This window comes from Gymnoscopelus braueri (assembly GCF_963280865.1).
Source record: "Gymnoscopelus braueri genome assembly, chromosome: 20".
Taxonomy (NCBI): domain Eukaryota; kingdom Metazoa; phylum Chordata; class Actinopteri; order Myctophiformes; family Myctophidae; genus Gymnoscopelus; species Gymnoscopelus braueri.
Window position 1 is genome coordinate 10944754 of NC_137622.1, and position 25255 is coordinate 10970008.

At 42.9% G+C, this 25255-nt stretch overlaps 1 protein-coding gene across 5 annotated transcripts; it reads right to left on the minus strand.

Annotated features, from left to right (window-relative positions):
* Positions 1-4755: 4755 nt before the first annotated feature.
* synpo (synaptopodin) lies at positions 4756-25236 on the minus strand. 5 transcript variants are annotated; one of them, XM_080416184.1, is made up of 4 exons: positions 25152-25236; positions 19308-20805; positions 10659-12790; positions 4756-7795 (listed from the first exon to the last, which is right to left on the minus strand). In XM_080416184.1, the coding sequence occupies exons 2-4, from the start codon at positions 19498-19500 to the stop codon at positions 6965-6967; spliced, it is 3156 nt and encodes a 1051-aa protein (XP_080272310.1). In that variant the 5' UTR covers positions 19501-20805; positions 25152-25236; the 3' UTR covers positions 4756-6964. The 5 variants fall into 5 exon arrangements, with proteins under 5 accessions (XP_080272310.1, XP_080272306.1, XP_080272308.1 ...); XM_080416180.1 differs by having other exon boundaries at positions 4756-7798; XM_080416182.1 differs by lacking the exon at positions 25152-25236 and adding an exon at positions 24961-24979 and having other exon boundaries at positions 4756-7798.
* Positions 25237-25255: the final 19 nt, after the last annotated feature.

The following is a 25255-nucleotide window of genomic DNA, read 5'->3' on the forward strand; positions in this document are numbered from 1 at the left end:
TTAGCCGGGAAAGTATCTGTGTCATTTTTAGATTTCTTTGGCTATTCAAAAATAGCAGATATACAGGCTCATAGCGCGGCACCGAGTGCCGCGCTATGAGCTTGTAGATCTGCTATTTTTTGTTTTTGATTTGAAAATGTGTGCAAATCTTTAAATATATATATTTTTAAAATATATATTCAAAGATTTGCACTAATTTTCATGATTTTTCAAAAAATAGCAGGATTGAATGTGTTTAAGCTATAACTAGGCTAAGTTTGAACTTAGTGTGAGGTGGTGCAACTGGCCTACTTACCTGGTGACTTACCTGGAACATAGCCTCCCTTGTATGCTGTTTTACTGTACTACTAAGTACTACTCAGTGGTGGAAAAAGTATTCAATTTTTTTTTACTGAAGTAAAAGTATCAATACCGCAATGTAGAAACACTCTGTTACAAGGAAATGTCCGGAATTCAAAATTGACTTGAGTAAAAGTACAAAAGTATTGGTATCAAAGTGTACTTAAAGTACCAAAAGTTGAAAGTACTCATTATAATTTTTTTTCAATTTCAAACTGTATAAAAATCTTTTGAGATGCGACGCATTGTGAGCTTGTAGATCGGCTATTTTCAAATGGCCAAAATGTATGAAAATAGCAGATCTACAAGCTCACAATGCGACGCATATTGTGAGCTTGTAGAGCGGCTATTTTCAAATGGCCAAAATGTATATAGGGCTGAAGTGGTTAATGTATGTTTTGTAATAATAATCAAAATCTACAAAGTAACTAGTAACTAAAGTTTTCAAATAATTGTAGTGGAGTAAAAGTATAATATTTTCCTCTGAGATATAGTGGAGTAGAAGTAGAAGTACTGACAATTGTAAATACTCCAGTAAAGTAAAGATAGCCTACCGCAAAATTGTACTTAAGTACAGTACTTGAGTAAATGTACTTCGTTACTTTACACCACAGGTACTAAGTACTACTGCTGCTCAATATTTTCTGACTCAGACATGTAGCCAATATGTCTTAGAAAACAATCTGCAGTGTAGCCTAATAGCACATGTTATTCTATCTAGAACCATGCACAGAACAGTGATATGAGGAGATTTGGAATAAGACAAAGGTTAGTATGTACTGTATGTGTTCAAATCAGTACATAACCATCTGTTCTTGTGTGTACAGTCAGTATGTGCTTAATTAGAACTGGCACCTTACCCCCTGGTTGGCAGATTCAAAGGCATACCTGAATAGCAACTTTAACAGTATGTAGGCTACAGTACTGTTTGTGATCTAGCTGTTACCTTAGAAGAACTTCATTTTATATTCCATTGCCCTATAGGTATAGTAAGTACAATAGGCATAGCTATACATTTCCACAAAACCTGTATAACCAATAATCTGTTCATTGAAACTATACACACTATAGGATGTATGGTATATCCAGGACTAAAAGTATCGTTTCAAACATGAGAACATGGTATTTCCATGATATTCCATTTAATTGGTAAAACACTTGAAGGTTTGTATTTGGAACTGAGTTTGACCTTTGACCAAGTACTGTAAGCTAGGGAGAGATGTCACCCAACTTTATGTGGGCTCAGCTGTAATGCAATCAGTTCAGAGTTACTGTCCATTGAGCTACAGTCCAGGTGAGAGGTGAGAGTCACAACAGTCATTCTGATAAACCTTTTGTTCCTGGGTTCAGAGGCATTGACACCCTCTGTCTTGTCTTGATCATCAGGGCAAGTATTTTGTATTCATTTGAAGTAATCAGAGTAATCATTGTTCCTTCCTGGGCATAGGTCACAGACAGCAAATGTGTAGTGATCGAAGCCAGGTCAAGATGACTGAGTAGACAGTAAAATATATACACTTTTATTATTCTTCAGTCTTAGGTCTGCAGTGTGTAGTTAAAATGATTAAAGTCTGGATAACTATGACTTGTGTTGTTAACAAAGAGAAATGTCATTTAAGGAAAAATATTCAGTCTTAGAGTAACTGTTGTCTTTGTTGACTCATTGTATTTCTAACTGCTGTTTGCAATTATGAATGTATAATGTGTGTGGTCTTATTTGGAAGATAATAAGATGTTAAACAAAGATTTCATAATATGAGCTTGTGTAAAAGTATAGTTTTATAGATAAGGGTTAAAGTAAATTGTCACATGTTTAAACCAAGCCAGATGTTAATTTCTTGTGCCGATTGAGAAGGCTGGCCCAAGAAGCCTTTTGTTTCTAAAAACCTGTTTTGTGAGTGGTCAGAAGGAGGACTGGGAGGTAGTAGGTCCTAAGTCAAATGTCTGTCTGTATATAATGTACTGTCTCTGTGATTTAAGTACACTCTGTGGATTGGCAATGCAGGTGTCACGTCTGTGGAAATAAAAGCATTTCTGTGGACAAACCCATCAGTCTACATAACATGCTATCTAAATTACATTGTTGCCTTCATAAGCCTGCAAGGTCGTCAAAGGGCAAGTGCTACAGGCTAAGGTGTAGTCTGAAGAGGTGAGTCTTCTGATTACGGCGGAAGATTGGGAGTGAGTCTGCAGTTCTAACTGCAATGGGGAGATCGTTCCACAGTTTTGGAGCCAGAAGGGAGAAGAAGAGTCTGGGACGTGTGGAGCGTTGTCCTGGATGTTTTAGGGAAGGTTCTGACAGCTTCCCTGTGTTAGCTGATCTGAGTGAGATGGTGGTGGAGAGCACAGTCTAACACGTTGGGCCCAAATCTCCCATAGGTCTGTCCCACTGGGTTGAGATCTGGTGACTGCATAGGCCGTAGCAGTAGCATACATGATCACACTCATTGAACCATTCAGTGACCCCTTGTGCCCTGTGGATGGCGGCATTGTCTTCATGGAAGAGACTCCCATCAGGATAGAAATGTTTCATCATAGGATAGATTTGATTATAGATCAGATCAGATTTACAGTCACCCTTCACCAACCTTTTCCTTAACTATTGCACTAATGCATGAGCATCGTGGCCATCATCGGATGTGCACTTTCGACTTTCGAAATGCAGATGTCACTTTAGTCACTGTTCAAATAATAGCCAACTGAGCAGTCCTTGTGACTTATAACTCCTCCCATCCTTGCTCCAATAACGAATCCTCTTTCATAGTCACATAGATCTGTTTTCTCTTGCCATTTTGATCCAAAATAGAGGTCAACTGGACGTGTTCATCCTTTTTATTCATACCACAGAGCACAGAGAACATGATCTCATGTTAATTGCTTGTTGTATAAAGCAGTACACCTGTATGGAAGCATGTGCATTCATGATGTTGCACAAAGTAATCAGGATTTCTCCCTTAATTTTTCACCCATCTGTATGTTGTATAATATACAACATACAGTAATTATTATTATGTTCTACTACTACTATTACTACTACTACTACTACTACTACTACTACTACTACTACTAGGTTCAGCTTGCCTGGCAGGTCAGCTCAGGTGAAGAGCTGCAGAGCCGTGTGGGGGGAACATCATCCGTATCAGTTCTTATTAGACCTCCATCAGGTAAACACCAGTAATAACCTGATAATGGCCTTTTTTCCTGCATATAGACAGTGTGCAGGAGTTCTCATCTGTATGCCTTTGTGTCCTCTCCTACGCACGGTCGCACCTGTTTCTTTGTAGGTGTGCGACTGACTGTGCAAAGAACATTATACTGTGGTTCCTTGCATCATATTCTGTACGGTCCCAAGATACTCTCTGTGGTGCAGCTGTGGAATTTGCAGAGTATCCTTGAAGAGGAGACGTTGTACGTTTTTGAATTGAGTTGAACTCGGCATGGGTGAAGTGAATTTCGCTCTGACGTCCTACAGATGGCAGTATGATCCTGAAATGAATATGACATTGACGTGCAGTTCCCTGTAAACATGGGGCAATTGTGCATTTGAATGTAGTGAGTGCCATTTGTTACCCAGACTATCAACACATTTAACGTGTTACGACAAGGAATGTGAGATAACAGAAAATAATTAAACCGCACTACCGCAGTAATGTGCCAAAGAGCTTTGTTACTGGCACTGCTCCTGTATAACTATGTTTTGAGTGATAGCGGTAATTCACCTTTATTAAAAGAACAAGCATCCTTGAGTTGGTTTCATCATTAAGGACCATGGTGAGAGCATTGGTCATGGTCTGGGCTTCACAACAAAAGGATATGAGTAAATATTCATTTGTAAATTTTACAAATTAATTAATTTGTAAAAAACATTAACAACCATTATATATATTTGAATTACCATATTATGAATTAGTATTAACTAATTATATTTGTATCACACTAAGCCAGTTAAGTTTGTATAAAAAGCATCAGAATATTGTATCTCATCACTCTTTGGATACTATCGGAGGACGAGAAGAAATCATTAGCACCATCTTGAGTTTGTTTTGCAATAGACATGGCATGGAGGTTATGGTGGTGGCCCCTGAGAGGGTAAATTATTCATTCAACAGGTTGATATATTGTTTTAGAATGTAATTATATTGAATTGACATGCCTGATGATTTTACATTTTAGTGCTTCAAATATAGAATATAGAGAAATTATCCAGTATAGGCTTGCAAAGTGTTATAGAGTATAATACATAATAAAAAGAGTTTGGAAGCTGCTCACTAGTTTACTAGTTTTTGCAAGCTGCTTAATTGCAAAAAGTTACACTTTTTATTGGTACTCTATATAGAGCTTCCAATCTCTTGTAATGTGTCCTGTTTTGAAAACATCACAAGAGAAAATAAAGTAACAAACCACAGCCACTATAAGTCATTTTAATTAGTGTGTCATCACTTTTTTTATTTTGTGTTCAGATTCTGGCATCACACAGTTATGAATTGGAACAGAGTTTTATAGACAGTTGGGGCATGCAGTATCAGCTTTAATACTACCTAACATGATCTCCTTCCAGAGAGGACAGCTGATCACCGACCAGAACTTAACCCAGTTTGAAACCAATCCATGACAGTGACAGGGTTATTCCTGCACAAGGTGCAAACTGAACACACCATGCAGCAGGCGTCCTTGTCACTCAAAACATGCATACATGTAAATACAAATCTGCTGATGCCTTTAGTCGTGTCAAAGAACAGGTGAATGGTCCCTCTTGTGTGCTGCATTGTGGGAAATGGAGCTGGTGCAAAATGACCTTCAGTGAACCTTTACTTAAAACAGAAAGTAAGCTGTACATTTGGAGGCTAGCTCAGTCACGTTTGTGGCTAATTATCACCTTTATGTCAACATGCTATAGCATTGCATTCTGCTGAATGTGTGGTCTGATGTCTATAGTAGGACTTCTAAATATTGGACCGAGCCTGCTAGTGAATGACACCTATTTTGGTAGTTCAGGTCAGAAACAATGCTTAGTTTGCCACAAAAAAATGAATGAAAAGTGCAAATCAAGTTAAAATAATGAAAACGTAATAAGTTTAGGAGCATGTGCATTACAGATACTGTATGTACGTATGTGATATACATACCGTCCTTACAAACCTTCCTCTTTTTGATACCATCCTTAAAGCTTTAGCTGTGTATCTTTAACAACATCCTGCCGACCTCCTTGCTAAACGTTCTCTAACACTCTGCATCTAAAACTAATCCAATACAGTAAAATCCCAAAACCAAATGGACCCGTTCCACTTGTACACTCTTTAGAGTTAAATTAACACTAAGGATTTTTACTGTGAGGCTCACATTTCAAAATGCTGTACTTTTGTACCCTACACAATCCTTGTTAATATGTCATTGGTGCAGGACATTAGCAATATCTTAAGATTTTTCAGAGCCCTATTTCAGCAAACACTGTTCAACTTCAGCAAAGCTATGTCTAAGCATAGTTCAGTGCACGGTAGGAATATTCTAATGAATTTGCCATTTAGTTTCAATCTTTTGACATCCAAAACACTGGAAATTGAATAGCGCTTGCATTACAATACTGTCAGTATGGGTACAGTGTTTCATTGAATAGATGCCTTAATGCTCCAGACTTTACTCATTCTCTCATTCATCTCCCCTCTTCAAAACCAACTTCTATCTGTCTCTAAAGCAATACATTCATTAGAACCAAATGCAGTACATAAAACAACATATATACATTGTGATTATTGGATTATTGCACTGCGATATTAGGCACCAGAAGCTTTTTCCTCCCCTATTGATTAAAAAGAAAAAAACTGTAATGAATGTTTTGACCATTTATGATATCACCAACACCACTATGGCCGTTCAACACCAGGAATCAAAAAAGGTTAAGGAATGTGAAAGTAAATCTTACTCTATTCTAAGTCCTTTTTCATTATGAATGCACCGCATACTCTCATCTACTAATACAGTACTATGTCAACTTTCAAAAGAATAACTTTATGAAAGCACAGTCCAGTAAGCTATGTATTTACACGTCCCTAATTCCCTTACAGGCATCATAATTAATAATCTCTTCCCCATTTGACTTGTGTCAGTCCAGCAAACATCTTGTCAATTCCTGACCTTTTCTAAAAAATGAAAAAGCAAAACTCCGCTATCTGAATAAAATAACCGGAGAAGTTACTGTGACAGTCAGATCACTATGGGGTAAAAAAGAAAATCTAACACTGTTGTCGAAGAAAGTAATTCAAATATCTTTGGTACTGGTACATTTGTTTTTGGTATGTTAAGAAGCCTAAAAGCTACTGCAACTGCATTATATAGAAATGCTTGTCTTAATAGGTCCATACAATGAATATAACATCAAATTCTGTCATTCAGGGTCATTAATAAAAGTTACAGACAGGCATTTCTATACTTTATAATCCCTTAATTTCCTTTCATGTGATCGAAAGTAGTTTAAAATATAATTCTTATCAAATTCCGTCTGTGTTTTGGTGTTTGGTCCCATATCCCCCCCCCATATACATTTCTTAGGGTTGTACAGACCCAAAGAACATCTTTTAATTTGTTCGCCTTTCGACGGTCTCCGTCAGCAAAGGGCCCGAGCTCCTTCCTACAAGTCCGTGGAGACGCTGCCCCTCTTCACCCTCAAGCTGCCGCCCCACCCGCGCGGACAAGTGTTGTAGGTGCGCAGGCCGCCGGGCGACCTCAGGCCCGAGTCCTCAGACTCCACGGAGGCGTCGGAGTCGGTGAGGGAGCGGGTGTTGTAGAGCCTCACCGGGGAACAGATCCTCTGTGTCGGGGTGGGGGGCGGGCTGGTGAAAGTCGGCGACTGGGCCCCCAAGGCCCGCGACTGGAAGGGGCTGATGGATGGCTTGGTGCAGTCATAGCCGTGGTGGGAGCTGCCAAGAGGTGAGATGGGGAGACCGTGCCCGCTAAGAGCACCAGGGGAAGGGCTGTTTTTGCGCTTGGCTGCGTTGATGATGTTCTTGGCCAGGAGGCGATGGTTGGCCTTTGAGTTCAGGTTACTAACGATGGGGGACATGCAGCGACTCTCCCTGGCCGGAGACACGGGGGAGGCGGCGGTGGATGTGTACAGGGGTTTAGTGGGGGAAAACGGCTGGTTTGTTTGGCATACCATGGGGGACTGGCACCGGGAACCCCAGGGAGGAGAGACGGGGGAGGCCGTCGTAAATGTTTTGGAGGAGACGGCGGAAGGCTGGGTGGTCTGGCTAACCATCGGGGACTGACATCTCGAACCCCAGGGAGGGGACAGAGGGGACGTGACGGAGGGTTTGGAGGGGGGCTGGTTGGTCTGCGGGCTGGGGGACCAGGTACCAGGGGTGGGGCCCTCTGGGGTGCTGAAACGCCTGGTGAGACTTGGCGTCCTGGTCGGTGTGGGAGTCTGGTTGGCGGTTGCCGTGGGAGAGAGCTCCTTTCTCATCTGCTGGGAAATGACAAATATTGTGCATTTTAGTCGTTTGTCCTCTTCAAGACAGAAATATGGTATTGTTTGTAAAGCAGTGCTCCAAAAATAAGTTTAGAGTGCAGAATATTATCATCTTGGAATAGAAAAACCTTAACATAGCATGTTTTGTTCACTTGTTTGTAGTGTGTTGTTCACTCTTGATAAACTGAGTGGAGCCTTTTCACAGTAGCCATATTTACGCATAAACATAGGTTGAAGGTAATAACGTTAATTGAGGCTGTGTTCCATTTAGGTGTGTATGTATGCCAAGCATGAAGTTACAGAATAGCACACAGTAGCACATAATGAAACACATCCAATATGAACGGTGTTTATCTGTCAAAAGGTTGTGGTAAAAAATATTTTATTCCAGGGACCCCCAGAAGCAAAGATTTGAGATACAAATGTTCGCTTTAAGATTTGCACAAATGTTCACGATTTTTCAAAAATAGCAGATCTAGAAGCTCGTAGCCAAAAGCCAAAGTATAAAATAATAAAGCTCAAATCTAAAATGACACAGATGCGTTCCCGGATTGAATGGGTTAATAATAGACCAAAATAGACATAGGTCATCCCCATGTGAACCCCCCACCTCCCTCCTCCTATTTGTGTTTCTTCAACGAGTCTGGACATCTCTAGACAGGCCTGGTCTTCAGTGTCCATCTTAAGTTACTGTCATTTGGTCTGACTGGGATGACTAACCTTTACAGGGATATGAGGTTACGCTGCGAAGGGCTTTCACCTCAAGCGTGTACTTATGTAAAACAACATTACCTCTGAGAGTGCTAAAGGTTAGACACTGTCAAATCCTCAGTGTTAATTTATCCATTTGTAACCCTGAGAGTGGACCCTTACGGGTCCATTTGGTTCCATTTATACTATCTCAGAGTTGAATTAACACTCAGGATTCTACTGTGTAGTACTGTATACAGAGAACCCTTTTTGTAGTTGGACATGATTGTACGGTCAGTATTCAGAGATACATCATCATTGATCTATTATATTGTATACTATCTGTTACATCACAAAGAAGCAGACATTCCCTTGAGAAATCAGGGCCAGGTCAAAGGTCAGGACCGTTTGTCTGAAAGTCTGAGCCCCTAGGGCCCCTTGAGTAAAACCAAGACTGTAAAAGGGGAATGTCTGAAAGCACACACACGTCACTCAAACGTTTGTCTAAAGGTATTTTTGTCTAAACTAAGTGGAAATCGGTACTTGTCACATATATTATATAAAGAGTAAGACTAATTTCTTGTTTCATGCTTCCAATTTACTTGGCAGAGGCTTTAAAACTAAGCTGTTACCGTTCCAGTGAAATGAAATGTGTGAGTGCAGATTTCAGAAAGGCAAGAGGGAAAACACAGAGCAGGCGAGGAGACGCAAGGAACTGAATTAGCAAACAGGGCAGCCAAGAGTAGATAGGAGGTCACAGCAGGGTGTAAGGATAAAGCTTTAATGAAATGAAAGACATAATCAAACCCAACACCTCAACCAACAGAGAGGCACAATCAGCAGGGAAAAGTGCATCAGCATACATCAAAAGAGAAAAGAGACAGATACCCCGTGGTCATAAGCAGAGATTTGATGCTAGCTTTTGAAGTCTTGCCGTTTAAGAGCTAGATGTTCAGTTACATGAATTTTGAAAGATTTTAAGCATAAAAGAATCCAAGCGTATTTGGGTAGAAGATGTTGGAAAGCAAAGTAAATTACCCTGAAGAAAAGGAGTCATAAAAGGGAGTTCTTTCGCTGCAACTTTCATGTCTGGTGAGCTCATATTAAATTTCAAATCATAGATCATAAAACAGACGCCAGAACATCTGCTAAAGTGCTTTGAAAGCAGCATTATTCTGATGCCCACAGACTTTGGAGAAAATACTGGAAAAAAGTGTGAATCTCTTCTTCATCTCTAACTGACAGTAAATGTTTCATAACGGACATAAAATGTAGGTTGTCAGTATTGTAATGGCCCTGTTGAGTTGGACATAGACGGACTACATACAAAAAATATGAATTCAAGTCACATTTACACACTGATATTAAATTAATGTGCCATATAGGGATTTCAAAGCATTACTTCAGAAAATAAACATTTACATATTCAGTCAATGGCAACGCGTAGACCATATTTAACCACATTAACCCTGGCACCACTATTTTAGGCAATTGCTAAAAAATAAAATATGTGTTAAATAGCTAAAATAGCTTAAATAGCAGATCTACAAGCTCACAACCGGTCGCAATAGACACACTGTGAGCTTGCAGATTGGCTATTTTCACTATTTGTCGTACGGCAAAGTATGATATAGGCCTTAAGTGGTTAAATAATATTTAGATGCACAGTATTTTCTATTTGCATGAAAGAAATTTGTTTTATCAAATAGGTTCCCAAATTGGAAACAAAGTAACACAGAAAATGAGTTCTAAACGAGGAGAGTTTAATTTAGAACTGTCTTTATCCCACACATAAATTCTAATTTATTCTTTGTTGCATAACTGTCGCTTGACGAAGATAACTGATTTTCGCAGACTGACACGATCATATGATGAAATATAAATTAGCCCTATGAACCATTTCATGTCAATCCAACAGTCGTTTTTGAAATTACATTTGAATAATTATGTTGCAGTAATTACTGTAACTGCTTTCTCTTATTAGATACACTACAGGCACAACATAAACAGGATAAAGTGCTGTATATTATAATTGCTAGGCCAACTAAAATAAGTTACTTTTTGGGTGTGGATGTTTATACACATTTTCAGTAAGATCTGTTGACTCTGATGAGCCCTGTTGTTGTAAATAGATTATCTAATAGTAGTAGAAAGAGGGCCTCCACACCTGGGGTTCAATCCCTGCCCTTTTAGCCGAAAATGTGGGTCTCGGTGCTTGAACTCCTGACCGCGGAGAGGCAACCCGCTCTGGAGAGAAGGCCGACACTGGAGAGGTAACCCTGTGCAGTCCCAGGGCTGAGGCTGACCCGTAGCATGAGGGAGAATCCATTCTTCCTATGGGGCTGAGTGGGGGCTGGGGAGACATGCATTGGGCCGGCCTGTAGCTGGCAAAGGAACCGAATTGGCCCGGACTGCTAGGCAAAGAGGCCTGTCTGGAGTAAGACTGCGATGAGACCAGAGGCTTGGGAGGCGGTGCTCCTCTGGGTAAGGAGTTCATAGGATCCCTGACAGGGTTCAGGATGAAGAGGGAAGAGTTTAGTTGATAGGGCTGGTGCCTGGAGAGGTCCATCTCTATTTGGGTGCAGCCGTTCTCCAGGGGAGGCGGTTCTGGTACCAGCGGTGGAGGCGGAGCCTTCTTAACGGGCTTTCTCTGGACCGCCTGCTGGGCCTTCAGGTTCTGCGAGAGCTGAGCACACACGTCCGAGTTTTTAGCGATCGCTTTGACCCTGCCAGGCATATTTGATTGGTACACCCAAGATGGCGGCAGAGACATGGTGGGAGACGGGGACCGCATCTGTCCTGCTTTGTGAACCTCAAACTGCTCCATCCTCGACTGACGCTTGGCGAACAGCTCCGCACCCTTCCCTGAGGCGTTGGTAAGTGACTGCTCCGGTTTATGTTCGACCCTCGCTCGGGTCCTTGAGCTTTTCAGGGAGGAGGCCCACTCTGGAGATGTCGCCTGCTCCGTCTTCTCCTCTTCAGCCAGGAAGTTGGAGGCTTCGGCCCCAAGGGCTAGAAGCTCCTCCTCGGACACCGGCTCGGGCACAGGTCTATGTCCGTGTTTCTTCCTCTCATCTGCCCCCTGAACCAGGGATAGCAGCTCAGGGTTGGGAGATACAACTGTCTTCTCTTTGAATGTGAACATAGCCTTTCTGTTTGACCGCCTGGCGCCCGCGGCGCCCTCTTCAAGTATTCCTGTTTTGATTGGCATTGCAGGCTTCTTCTCTTCAACAGGCCGTGGAACAAAGGTGGAGGGTCTAGGGGCTGTCGGTGGGCCGTAATGGGGGGCTGGTGGGTTGGGGGTACTACGATGGGACATATGTGAAACTGCACTGGGGAACTGGGACAACGGAGGTGGGGATGCAGGGGACATGATAGGAGACATAGGAGGTGGACTGGAGTAGCCCTGCGGGGGCTGATTGGTGAAGGCCGGTAGAGGAGGGGTGGGGTATGACGGAGGAGGGGGTGGGGGTGAGAACGCCACGGGTCGAGGGGCTGTGAACGTCGGGAGAGGTGGGGTGGGGTAGTTAGCGACCGGAGGAACCTCCATGACCGGACTGACGCGCTCCGGAGACTGCACCGGCGCGGGAGAGAAAAAAGGCCGGGCGGTTCTGTTGACGATGGCAGCTGCCGGCTTGGAAATGGACACAGAGACCTTCTCAGGACCGACGCTACTGTAGCAGCCATTCAGAAGCGCTCCGTTAGGGACTGGCCCCTCTAACACAGCCGGAACGCCGTTTACACTTTCAGGAGAAATCTCATCCCTAACTGTGTCCTCCAGATCTCTGAGGGCTTCCTCTCTTTCTTCTTCCTCCTGCCTTGCCTTCATCATCTCCTCCTCCTCCTCCTCCTCCTCCAACTCCTCTTTCTCACTGACAGGTTGGAAATGTCTCTCCTGGATGACTTGGTCATCAAGGTCATCCACCGTGTGGAAATGCTCGGCCGGTTCCTCCATGATGTCACCTACTCCTCCCTGTGTTCTCCCAGTGGGCGACCAGAGAGCCTTGGTTGCAACGTTCTTACAGTTCAGTTCTCTGTCCTTGTCCTCACTGCTCTTCTCTGCCCATGTCAGTTTATTGGACGACGGGCTGGCTTTCACATTCTCTGCTCTGTCCTTGCCTGACCCCTCTCCGTGGCTTTCTAGCGTAAAGGCGTTGACTCTCTGCTTGCGTCGGTTAAAGAGCTGGACGCCCCTGGAGTTGGAGTTGGAAGGAATGGTGAGTTGAGCTGCAATGATCTGACTCCTGACACGAGCCTCCTTCAGTTCCTTCTCAGACAAACTGGCGCTTCTGGTCAGATCTAAAGTGCAACACAGAGAAAGAGAGGAAATCCTTGTGAGTGAAATGTCCTTGTCCACTGTGTTTATGACAAAATAGCGATTATGACTACAGAAAATATAAATCAGGTTCATGAATCATGATAGACAAAATGCATAAATTGCATTATGGGAATTGTAGGAACACCAAGATATGCTGGAACAGACAGAACTGAAAATGTCAATGTGGGTTGTGTCGTTAATGTTGTCATATTGCATATCAACAGCATGATTGTGTACGTTTAAAGGAGTGATCAGATCAGTTCAAAATATCAGAGCTTAAACACAAACACACGTTTATTTTTTTTTCCTGTCTTTCATTCTGTGGCAGAGATTTTACAGAATTACTAAGTCAATAGAGACTTCTTTTGAGGAGCTTAAGTACTATGTATTCTTTAATGAAAGCGCCCTCAACATCTCCTAAAAGAGCTCAGCACACAATGCCTGTAAATGTACAAACAGTGTGAACCAACAAGGACAAATTCTTAACAAGTCTGGGAAGGAATATGCTGTTTAAAAACCCACATAATCGTTTCTGCACCATATGTTTTTGATTGTTCCTGTGCTGTACATATGATTCCACCCAATGTAGCAAGAAAGAATACAGCTTGCTTACACATTTTATCCAGCAGACCAGAGAAGTAGACAAAGACATTGCTAGACTAGACTGAGCGCAGTTTTCAAATAAACATTTTCACTGGAAGTGAACATAAAAAAGTATTCCAAAAAAATTAAGAAAACAGTTTGACTAATGCTGAGTAAATATAAGAAACTGAACCGGTCTACTTCTATCATTTTTGGTCAATCTCAATGTTGGCTTGGCAATTTTGCTCATCATTTCAAAAGTATGTGATAAAACAAACACATTTCTGTCGAAAATGACTGCAGTTTATTGTACGTGCTTCTGGGGTCCATTCTAGAGAGCAAAAGCATTTCCTCTGCCATCTGCACTGCTCCCTCCCAGAGCATTCCTCAACTGCCGAGAAAATTCCCTGCTTGAGTTTCCAACATGCCTTTGGTAATTTCTTCAAGGCTGCAGCTCAGCTCCTTAATAATAAAGCCTTTATCACAATCTACAGTGTCCAAAAGGCACATCTGTTGACAGCCCAACGCCACTGCAATACAGTCAAGACTGTAAACAATAAACATAGTTTCCGTACTTCAAAGACAGTTTAAAACATTTTAAACTGCATCTGAAATATAACTCATTTCTAAGTGTTACCATGCCCTGGATCCTGCTCATCAGCGACATGTTCCAGTGGGCTTTAGGTTTTTATGAAGGGTATTTCAGTTTGTCACAGAGCAACTGATTGAAGCGACTATTACATCTGACAGCCGAGCTAGTTACAGAACTACTGTTCTGGTAGCGAAGGATAAGAATAGAAAGAGTCCATGGTGTCTTTGTTTAGTCATTCAAATCCATCTCTCTGACAGATGGCTCAGGCATAATTCCCTTTACATTTATTGGTATGATGATCCAGACTACATAATTGTATGTAATTGTGTGTCAATCAAAAAGGATTGCAGGTAAATCAATCACTTGTAAGGCTTTCCAATTGTGAACACGATGCGAGCAGTTTTTCCTGGCTCTGGCGTTACGCTACGCATGATCATTGCTCCAGCCAACCTGGAATAAAGTGCATCTGTCTTTCATTTTACAGGCAAAATCTCCCCTTAATTGAATTAACTCACAGAAAGGTGCCCTCCTGTCTGTGGTTGAGAGTTACTTCTATTCAGATCCACACAGTACAAGCAGCTTTTGTTTATTTTTTTTCATCTTTAACTTAGTATATGACTAAAGAGGGATAAAGCCACGCTGATTTTATAAACATCCAGAATGTAACTCAAGCAAAGAATTAGACCACATTTTTGGTAATCAGGGTCGCATGTCCACGAGGAAATGCATCAATGTCAGTACCCACCATGCCAAATCAATCAGTCCCTGAATAATTTTCTGTGATCTGCCTGGCCTCTCCATCTCACACTCACACTCACACACACACACACACACACACACACACACACACACACACACACAGGTTGTTGCTATAAACACGGAATAAGAACGTTCACAAGCACAAAATAACTAGTTGACATGCAGTAAAACAAACACACATTGAAAGCCATCACCAAGCCTAAAAATTATCAGATTTATGGTGAATTAGGATCACCCAGCTCTAAACTCCAGTGTGTGTGTGTGTGTGTGCGTGTGCGTGTGCGTGTGCGTGTGTGTGTGTGTGTGTGTGTGTGTGTGTGTGTGTGCGTGTGCGTGTGCGTGTGCGTGTGCGTGTGTGTGTGTGTGTGTGTGTCTGTCTGTCTGTGCGTGCTATACCTGCGGGTTCCCAGTAAAAGTACATTCCTGTAGTAAGCCATGTATGTGCAGCCCTGGAATAACACTTAGCCTATGAAATGTCATCAGCCAACTTTGTTTACGGTAACCGCTACCTCTTCTGGATACCAGATGACATCTTATCAGGTATCATGCCTGCACATACATTCCTTCATTGATTGATATCATTCATGACTGAAAATGTGAGAACCAGTGGTGGCAGAAGTAGCTCACATGTTTTACATGAGTAAAAGTATTAATAGCATAATGAAGAAATACTCTGTTACAAGTAAAGGACCGGTATTCAACATCTACAAAATATACTTAAAGTACCAAAAGTAAAATGACTCATTAATATGCAGAATGTCTCATTTCACAGCTTTACAAAATGTATAACATTTGAAAATAGCCAATCTACAAAGCTCACAACGAGCTTGTAGATCGGCTATTTTCAAAAAGCTGAAGTATATGTAGGGCTTAAAGGGGAAGACCACCCATTTTCAATATTTAACTATGTCATTAATATAGCATAAAGGAGTTGTGTGGAAATAAGAAAAATTTTAAATGTTAAAAATTTTAAATGTTAAACCCAAATTGATTTTGGGTTTAACATTGCAAATTACACCGTGATGACTCATCATGGTGTAATTTGCAATGTTAAACCCAAAATCAATTTGGGTTTAACATTTAAAATTTTTAACATTTAAAATTTTTCTTATTTCCACACAACTCCTTTATGCTATATTAATGACATAGTTAAATATTGAAAATGGGTGGTCTTCCCCTTTAAGTGGTTAATGTATGTTTTGCAATAATCTCAATCTAAAATCAAAGTAACTAGTAACTAAAGTTGTCAAATAATTATAGTGGAGTAAAAGTACAATATTTGCCTCTGAGATTTAGTGGAGTAAAAGTCAAAGTAATGAAAGTTGGAAATACTTCAGTGAAGTAAAAGTACCTCAAAATTGTAATCAAGTACAGTACTGGAGTAAATGTACTTAGTTACTTTCCACCACTGCTGCGCATACATTCCTTCATTGATTAATATCATCATGACTGAAAATGTAAGAACAGCAGTCGCAGTGAAAACCATTTTTCTCAATTAACCAAGTCTTTTTTTTACTAGCATTATTAATTCGAAAATGTGTAGGCTACAATAAAAACATATATAGCCTAGTAGTCATCTTTTTGGATAAAAGGATAGGTGGGCACTAGGGACATCTGGGCACCTCAATGTAAAATTGGCTATTTTGTCCAAAATGTAAAAAGAAAATGGACATTTGAAAAATGGTCTTAGGTAAAGTAAAGTATACATGATTAGAACATGCTTAAACATTCGACAAGTTGCAACAAAACCTGAATATCCAGTCATTTTGGGGCATAAACAAGAAGTTGAAGGATACATTTAAGTCTGATAATGATGTGCTGTGCTGTGCATGTTCACATCATGTATACTTTAAGACCATTTTTCAAAAACAAAATAGCCAATTTTACATGGAGGTGCCCAGATGTCCCTATGTGCCCACCCATCCTGTATCCATATTTTGACTTGAAGATAAGTTAACACGAATTTACCAAAACGCTCGCCCCAAAACACAGTCACCCCGGAGCAAATCCGGTGGTATTCACATGGTATTCGTACCGTCGTACGTAACCTCAATAAACTATTATGAGGGCGCGCCGCGCGTGTTTTGGGGCGAGTCTTCCGGTTACCGTTAAGACGGTTCATCACATAAGCAACCGAGTTGGCACTGCGTGCGTTTAGAAGTTGTGTCTATAAGCTGATCCAGCCTATTCAAAAGTGTGTAGGTAGCGGAATGTTAAAAGATGTGTCCTAAAGAATCGTATTTTCCATAATAGCCTACCCAGGCAAACTTACGCTCATTTTTAAGATAATACAAAGTAAACGTTCAAGTTATCCACGTTCCACGCCGCATCCCCTCTCTATTCCTTACCTTTCTTTTCTTTCTTTTTCTTTTTTTCAAATTGATCAGAGCTCCACTCTTTTGTAGATCTGTTCCGCTAGCTTTTCCAATGTAACTGCGTGTGATACAGATCCCTCCATCCACACCCCCTTCCTCCTGGAGCCAGAGAGACACGATCCGATTTCTATTTCCTTGCGAAATAATACTGGTCCACAACAACCCGCGCGTAACCTGCGCGCTAAACGCAACTCCAGAGTCTCCGGTCTGCAGCTCTTTGGCGCAGGGAGGGTGAGTCTGTCCAGAGTACAACTTCATTTCACTTTTAAGAACTAATCCAACTCCAGTAGAGATCCCCGCCTCTTAATGTCTGCATTGATGTGTCAGCAGTTGCACACAGGCAGCACAGGGATTGTAAGGGCTATGTTTTCACAGTGTGCTGCTGGAGCTGTACAATCAAAGGGTAGCCTAATGTTATTGACCGACCCATAACGGGAAACCCAGACAAGTCTACTCTAAACTTATGCATAGACAGACTTTATGGATTAATGTCGTCTCCAGAGGTCCTGGCACCTGACCCCTTTACTGGACGTCAATGTCAGTGTGTGTGTGTGTGTGTGTGTGTGTGTGTGTGTGTGTGTGTGTGTGTGTGTGCGCGCGCATGCATATGCTGTGCTGTGCTGTGCTGAGCTGTGCTGTGTCTGTGTGTGTGTGTGTGTGTGTGTGTGTGTGTATGTGGGGAGGGGGGTGTGTGTGTGGGGGTGGGGGTGTGTGTGTGTGTGTGTGTGTGTGTGTGTGTGTGTGTGTGTGTGTGTGTGTGTGTGTGTGTGTGTGTGTGTGTGTGTGTGTGTGTGTGTGTGTGTGTGTGTGGTTTGCTTCGGGCAAAGTGATGCTGCCTGCCCCCTGTGAACGCAGGGGGAGGGGGCTATGAGCTCTAACCCGCCAGGGAAGCACAGGCATTTCCTGTCCTGCAGCAGAGACATAACCTGATGAAATTGATGCAAGAGGCTCTGAATCAATCACCCCCCCACACACACCCATTTGCTTGCCCCTCCCTGGATCAGACGCTGACCCCCCCCCCCCCCCCCCGCCCCCCCTCTCCCTCCAACACAGGAGAGGGTTGAGTCAGGGGCCAGCCTTCGCATTTGTATATCAAAGGTCAGATTACCACGTCGGATGTTATCTTTCTCTGTGACGGCAGTGGGGTGACAGCGCGGCCCCCGTGGGTGATGTGTGAAGCGGTATGGAAAGACGGGGATTAACAGAGGTCCTGGGGGTCTCGCTGGATTGAAAGTGACCTAACCTCCCTCTGAATCTCATGGGGGAAACCGTAAACCAGCTCAGGGGCTTAAATCAAGCTTTTTCTCATGCTGTCAGCTCTACGCTTCACTTTACTTTTGGAAACGGTGGAGTCGTGGGACACAATGTTTAGAGATTGCATTTGTATTCGTATCGTTCTCTATATTTCACCATGCACGAAGATCTGGCTCCTGTCCCATATCAATTCAATTTGTTTTCCTTTTTTCTTTTGCAAACAGATCAGTGGATTTTGAACGACCGTAACAATTATTTTATAGGTCTGAGCTTTCTTTCTATTTCCGTGCAGCACAATGTCTTGTTAGTCTCTTTGATTAGCACATATGTTCTGACAGTATTTTCTCAGCCCCGGGGCTAATTGTCTTGCCAGTTGTCTATTGTTTTATGTTTTTTTTCCACATTAGAATTTAACAGTCTAACAACGTGCGCCGTGAGTGCTTGTTAACTCCACTTTTTCATATTTAAGGACTGACAGCTGTGAAAGTACAGAGAAGGATCTGAAGGACTTATTATGGATTCTTTCCTAGTAGCTTTTCCCACAAGTTAGTCCATTATGGTCAGTGGCTATGTTGCATATGGAGATTGCCCTGTAAGTATGGTACATGATTGCATTTCCATCTATGTTGGGGAGAGCCAGCGTTTTTTTACAGCACGGAAACAGATGTCTGAAGTTGCACTGAAAAAGGCAGGAATGTCTGTTTTCTCTATTTGTTGTCCCACTCGGTTTCTCCCCTATTTCAATAATAATTTTTCATGCATGATGATATACTACCAATACAGTAGGCCCAAGCAATGCAGCAGCAGTGCTCAAAATAGCCTTTTGGAAGTGTACCTATTATGACTATGTCATCCTGTTAAACAACCACAGTACAGTAGCAGTCAGATTCTTCAAATAAAGCAATACGAAGACCAATAACCAAACGGCAGACTTACTTGTTTTGCGACCAATGTGATTGGTGCTCGATAAAACAGTCGGTTGCCCCTTTAGTCCCTCATTCTCCCATGATGCATTGCACTCCACGCTGGGGGCATCCATGTCCTGCGTTGCCTGGAGAGGCTTTCTCACCCCACCTGGACTCCAACTCGTGCCTCTCCTCACAGACACATGTCCCTTTCCCACATCCATCTCTGGTACGAGTACAGTTCCTCTGCGTCCGGCGGAGGAAGCAGCACCACTCCACCAGTGGGTTTCTGGAGTCCGAGGTCTGGGAGGAATCAACGGCACTCCGCCAGTGGGTTCTGGAGCTTTAGTTCCAATGAGCTCAATCCTCTTCTCTCCTGATCAAATGAAAACCTCCCCATGCACCCAGCTGAAGAAGGGGGGGTGGTCGTGTGCTGCGTTTACAGTCCTCAGAGGCAGGGATCGAATAACTTGGGACGTACAAGAAAATACACAAGAAACAAAGTCTTTCAGCTTTCCCGCTTGCTGCTTCCGGTCATGGCTCTCGTTTCAGCAGTAATCCCTCCAAAACGTTATCCCGGAGTGAGTCCAGAGTTGACGAGAGAAACTGTGCACTTTTACTTTTGGTCCTCGCAGAGTATTATTCACAATCTAACAGGACCTCCCAGGAGAGGCAGCTCCAAAAAAGTACCCTGGATGAGTTCCCATGGACATTTGCCAAGAAAATTTCACAATTGCGTCGTGCTCCGCTGCAGATCCCAGAGAAGGAGGCTGAAGAATCATCCAGTTCTCCCTACTTTTGTGTCTCTCTCTCTCTCTTTCTTTCTTTCCAGCCTAGACGTTGCTCTTCCTTTTCTTCTATTTCCGTCCTCAAAACATGTCTGTTGTCCGCATCACAATCTCTCTCCCTCGCACATCATTTTTCTATTGGAGGAGATCTGCTCTTTATCTTGGGAGGCCATAACTCTACAGCGTTGCAGAGGAGGGAGCTTGCATTTGGTGGCTTCCTGCTGCGAAGGCCGACGCCACGAAAAACATTTCACTCTGAAAAGGTCATTTCTGAGACTTGCTTGTTCTGTGAGCTCCAATTAGATTTGCTTTATTATTTTTTCGTCTACGCCTTTATGTCTTGGCCAGATGGTTTCCTGTGTATTTTAATGTAAATTAAGGCCAGAAACTCCCTCAGTCAACACCTTAATTAATGTCTTTCCCAGATTTGTCCGATGTTAGCCTTGATAAGATGTTGAGATATTGCCCTACTGTCAGCCTATAGGAACAGAGGCCCCCTGGTCGACTTCGTTATTCCTCATTCAACCACTCCTCAAGTCAAGCTGCCAGTCTGTTTGTTTTGGTATTGCAGTGATGGATTTGCTGCCTGTGTTATGGCAAGTACATTGTACAGTACAGCAAGTCTGCCAGATGGTTCTTTCAGCTCATTGGGAGTGTGTAGGATGTAGATAACAGGATTACAGATGTAGATGATAGGACCACAGATCCACAGATCCCACAAGGTGTCCTGTCCACAGCCACCTGAAAAACAAGGAAAAACAAATTAAGACAGGAAAAAAAGATGTTAATGAAAAAATGTATCTCATACATTTTATGGACTTTGATTATTTACCGAAATGCGGCATTTACCAAACCAACAGCCATTTCATACTTCTAAACCCACAACTTTGGCAAGCCACTGGAGCAAGAATCCTCCTCCATTTTCCCATGATTTTCCTGTTGTGTAACACCATAATAACTATAAAGCCATTGCTTTGTACAGGATTAAAAGTATTACCCATGATATTCCCAAGGAAGTTGTCTAAAGTAGCATGACGTTCATGCTCAAAACAAAGCCAGCCTTTTTATTTGTTTATTTTTGCCACAGTTTAGGGGCGGACGCCTCTCTTTGGGGACAATGGGTTTAAAGGTCCTTGTTGATATATCGTGCTCTGCCGAACTAATGTTTTTTAATGAGAACCTGTTTGCTGCCAAATACCGTAAATCTCGACCTACTTCCATATTTTGCCGACCCACGCTCTGTCTTCAGAGCTGATGAACTGCGTTCCCACATTGCCCTGCCATCAGGCTAAAGGGGCGTGGAAGGAAACCAACAGACGCCTTCATAAAATGTCTGAACATGATAAACTCTGTATTCTTTTCAGAGGGGGAAGGAAGGTCACAATTCATTAAGCTGTACATGTCGGAAATCTCTCTTAAACCTGCCAAAAATTAGCTTCATCTCTGCCTCACGGCCCGTGATGTGATACATTGCATCCAAGAGCTGACAAACTGATAGTTGGATTAAAGATTTCCGTGCTGTATAGAGTTATAAAAATAACAATATAGAGATTTCCAACTCTTAATTACAGCGCCGTACACTGTATCCATCACGCCCTCCGTCTCATCCACCCATAAAGCATCTACTGACATTAAAGCCCACCGGCGCTGGTCTGTAATGATAAACCAATGTTAATGCATCCGCGTCCGTGATCAGACTTGTCTTTCCTTGACACCGATCAGGGTCGTGTTTGTTGCGAGTGACTCACCAAAATAGTTCTCAGCAGAGGGAGGGATCTGCAGGGAACTCCCAAAAACACACATATTATAGGGGAACGTTTGCCAATTTTAGACATCACAATCTGTTCACCTGTCATGTGAGTGTTACATAGCGTGTGGAAAAATGATTCTATTTCTACTGTAAGTGCTCTGTGTCTCAAGAGCGAATGGTGGAAAGTCTGAGGAAATTACCTGAGTGACATCACTCGAAAACATCTGTTCTTTTTCAAGGTGCATGAGCTCTTACCGGACGCAAAAGCTGAGTCATGGCAATATACAGAACTACTACTGTTAGTGACCCCCACTGACCCTGAAAGCAGCAGACAATCATCCCAAACAAAACACTGACCCCCCCCCCCCAACACACGCACACACACACACACACACACACACACACACACACACACACACACACACACACACACACACACACACACACACACACACACACACACACACACACACACACACACACACACACACACACATTTTTGGCCTACTGGTACGATCCTGCCTAGTGGAGAAGAAATGAAGGCCACCATTGTTTAGACACGCTGACAAGGGTGCTTTGATTTCCCCAGATGTGTGAAAAAACAGCTCTGCTGGGGTAAGTCTGGATCAGATTTTGTAATTTACGGCGCGTTTCTTTAGATTGAGTTTAGGACTTCGCCGTGTACCTCATTCTGACAGCTACAGCAGTTTCTGATTGGTAGCTCTGTTTTATTTCCCGCCATATTGATTCGATTTCCTCAGTCCCCAGTCAGTTTTTGTGTAAATATGGAATGTGAGCAGAGGTGAACACATGCTGAGGGCATGTTCAGACTGCAACACAATGATCTGGATTTGGTCTAATTAGTATCTTTGATCTAGTCTGTAAATATGTTGTAATTGCTCGGACAAAGAACATGTGTAGCCTGTCCTAAAATTGACATCAGCAGAGGAACGGACCCGAATCTGGTTCTGAGCTAGGGAACCCTTGAAACCATCATCTGCCAGCATCAATCTCCTACTTATTCATCCCAGGTTGTTGCAACCCAGTCTTGACTTAGTCTTCCTTGTGATACTGTATAATATCTCCCCGATTGCATCCTATACCAGATGCTCTCTCTCTCTCTCTCTCTCTCTCTCTCTCTCTCTCTCTCTCTCTCTCTCTCTCTCTCTCTCTCTCTCTCTCTCTCTCTCTCTCTCTCTCTCTCTCTCTCTCTCTCTCTCTCTCTCTCTCTCTCTCTCTCGTACCTGAGATCTGATGTCATCCACCCACCTTCTCTTCTGCTCTCCAATTACCTCCAAGTTAAAAGAATCAAAGGTATTCTACTGTACCCGTCCGTGTGCGACCCCACCCCCACCCCGGCTCCTACACACACCCACCACACACACTTTTAGTTTTTCCTGTGACACCCATTGACCTCCATGACTGGAGTCAAGCATATCATTTACAGTCTGCCCCTTAGCGCTATGTCAGCATGTAATCACACAGTTCCTGGTGCATCTTCAACCAAAAACGGATTTATGGCTAAGCAGAACATCTGTCCATCAGGTCTCTGTCTGCACTGGATCTGCGGTGGTGTGCATTTACAAAAGAACAGGCATTTGGCTACATATGTCTGTCAAACTGTGTCTGCAATCACTCCCGTGTCCCTGGTGGCTGTTCTCCTGCTACACTTTACGAGACGTCTGTGTCAATAGAAGGCGTGTAGAAAGCATGTCAGCCCCCTAATAACTCATAAATGTAATGCATGACCGCCTTAGTTGTGGCGCATTTTTGCCGACAGTCACAGGGAGCGTACATGTGTCGAGGAATGCCAGATGTGCGACCGTCAGGTGAGTGTGCATTCCTCTTGGGATTTCAAGTGTATCAGTTACCTATAGCCTATAATGAGGCGTCTGGTGAGGAGGACACTGACTGACACGGCTTTTTGACAGCGCCCCTCAGGGCAGAACCACCGCTGTGTCTATAATCTCCAGCCCTCTCCTGGATCCATTACAGTAGGACTTGCACAAATCATTCAGGCACAAACGCAGACGGCCTTTGGTGGGGCCTTGATCTCTCTCACTCACTCACTCAACTCACTCGCTCACCCAGACAAAAGGACCATTCAAAGGCCCTTTGAGCATTCCAAAATAATGTTGGGTAGTGCTCTGAAATTGACATTCCTGCTCCATAATTCTTTAGGAGGCTGTGATAGTCAGCATGCCTTGGCCTGAGCCGGGTGACGACTGATATCCTAAACATCGTCAGTCAATGACTCCTGCAAAACCCAGTAATGTTCAAATGTCCCTGCCATCGCTTCTGATGGACTGTCAGTCACTTGTGTACAGCTCTTACACACACAATCACATTTACAGGTGAAAGACAAATACCATTAATAGGTGTGGATAAACCACCAAGAGAGAGGAACTTCTTAAAACACTTAAAAGTATTGAATTCAATTGTATTCTTTTTTTTATTACATTCTTACTTTGCTGCTATTACACCTGCATTTGTCTGTCTGTCTGTCTGTCTGTCTGTCTGTCTGTCTGTCTGTCTGTCTGTCTGTCTGTCCGTGAAATGTTTTGCAGAAAAGTCACAGTAACATAATTACTATTTTAACATTAAACCATTACATTAAACAGGGTTCGTTTCAAAGCAATCTTCAGTTACACCAAAACGAAGGCAGTATCATTGACTAATTTATAGGGTACCATATGGCTGAACAAAACCCACTGCCGTCCCCCTGTAAAACAGTTAATGGACCTCACCTGTTGTGTTAACAGGAAGCAATTACTTATATATGTAAGTCAATACAGACTCTCACTGGATACACCTTCTAAAGTTACACTGTGCAGTTCAAGTCCTCAACCAGCTTACACAGCGTGCTCTGCACAGCCCAGGACAATAGGCTGCTAGGCTACCAGTGACCACTAATGTAGTACTGTAGCAGTCAACCCTCTTCAGCAAGTCTGCAACTTCCACTGAGGTACAGAAAATAAATAAACAACAGCCACAGATGTTTGTCATCTACTCAAACAAAAGAGAGTTTCTCCTTCAAAGTTGCCTCCCTCTTCCGTTTCAAATCCACCGCATCCCCTGCTCCCCCCCAAACAAAGATAAAGTCTTACCCCAGACAGATAAAGATAATTGACTGCAGGTGAGTTCACCTTCGTGCAGCAGTCAGAGTCAGGAGAGAGAGAGATGGGGACAGTAACAGCAGTCAAACAAACTTCCACTCTTCTGCTCGTGTGTGCGTGCGTGCGTGCATGTGTGTGTGTGTCTGTGCGTGTGTGCGTGTGTGTGTGTGTGTACGGTATGTATATGTATTTGTGTGTTAGTATATGGTCGAGCTGCTCACCTGGACTCCGGTGGGGAAGGCTGTGTGAGGCAGTTAGTTTGCACTGCCCCTTTTCACTTCCTCAGGCTCTGGACCCACCTCCCCCCCTTCTACCTCTCCGAGTC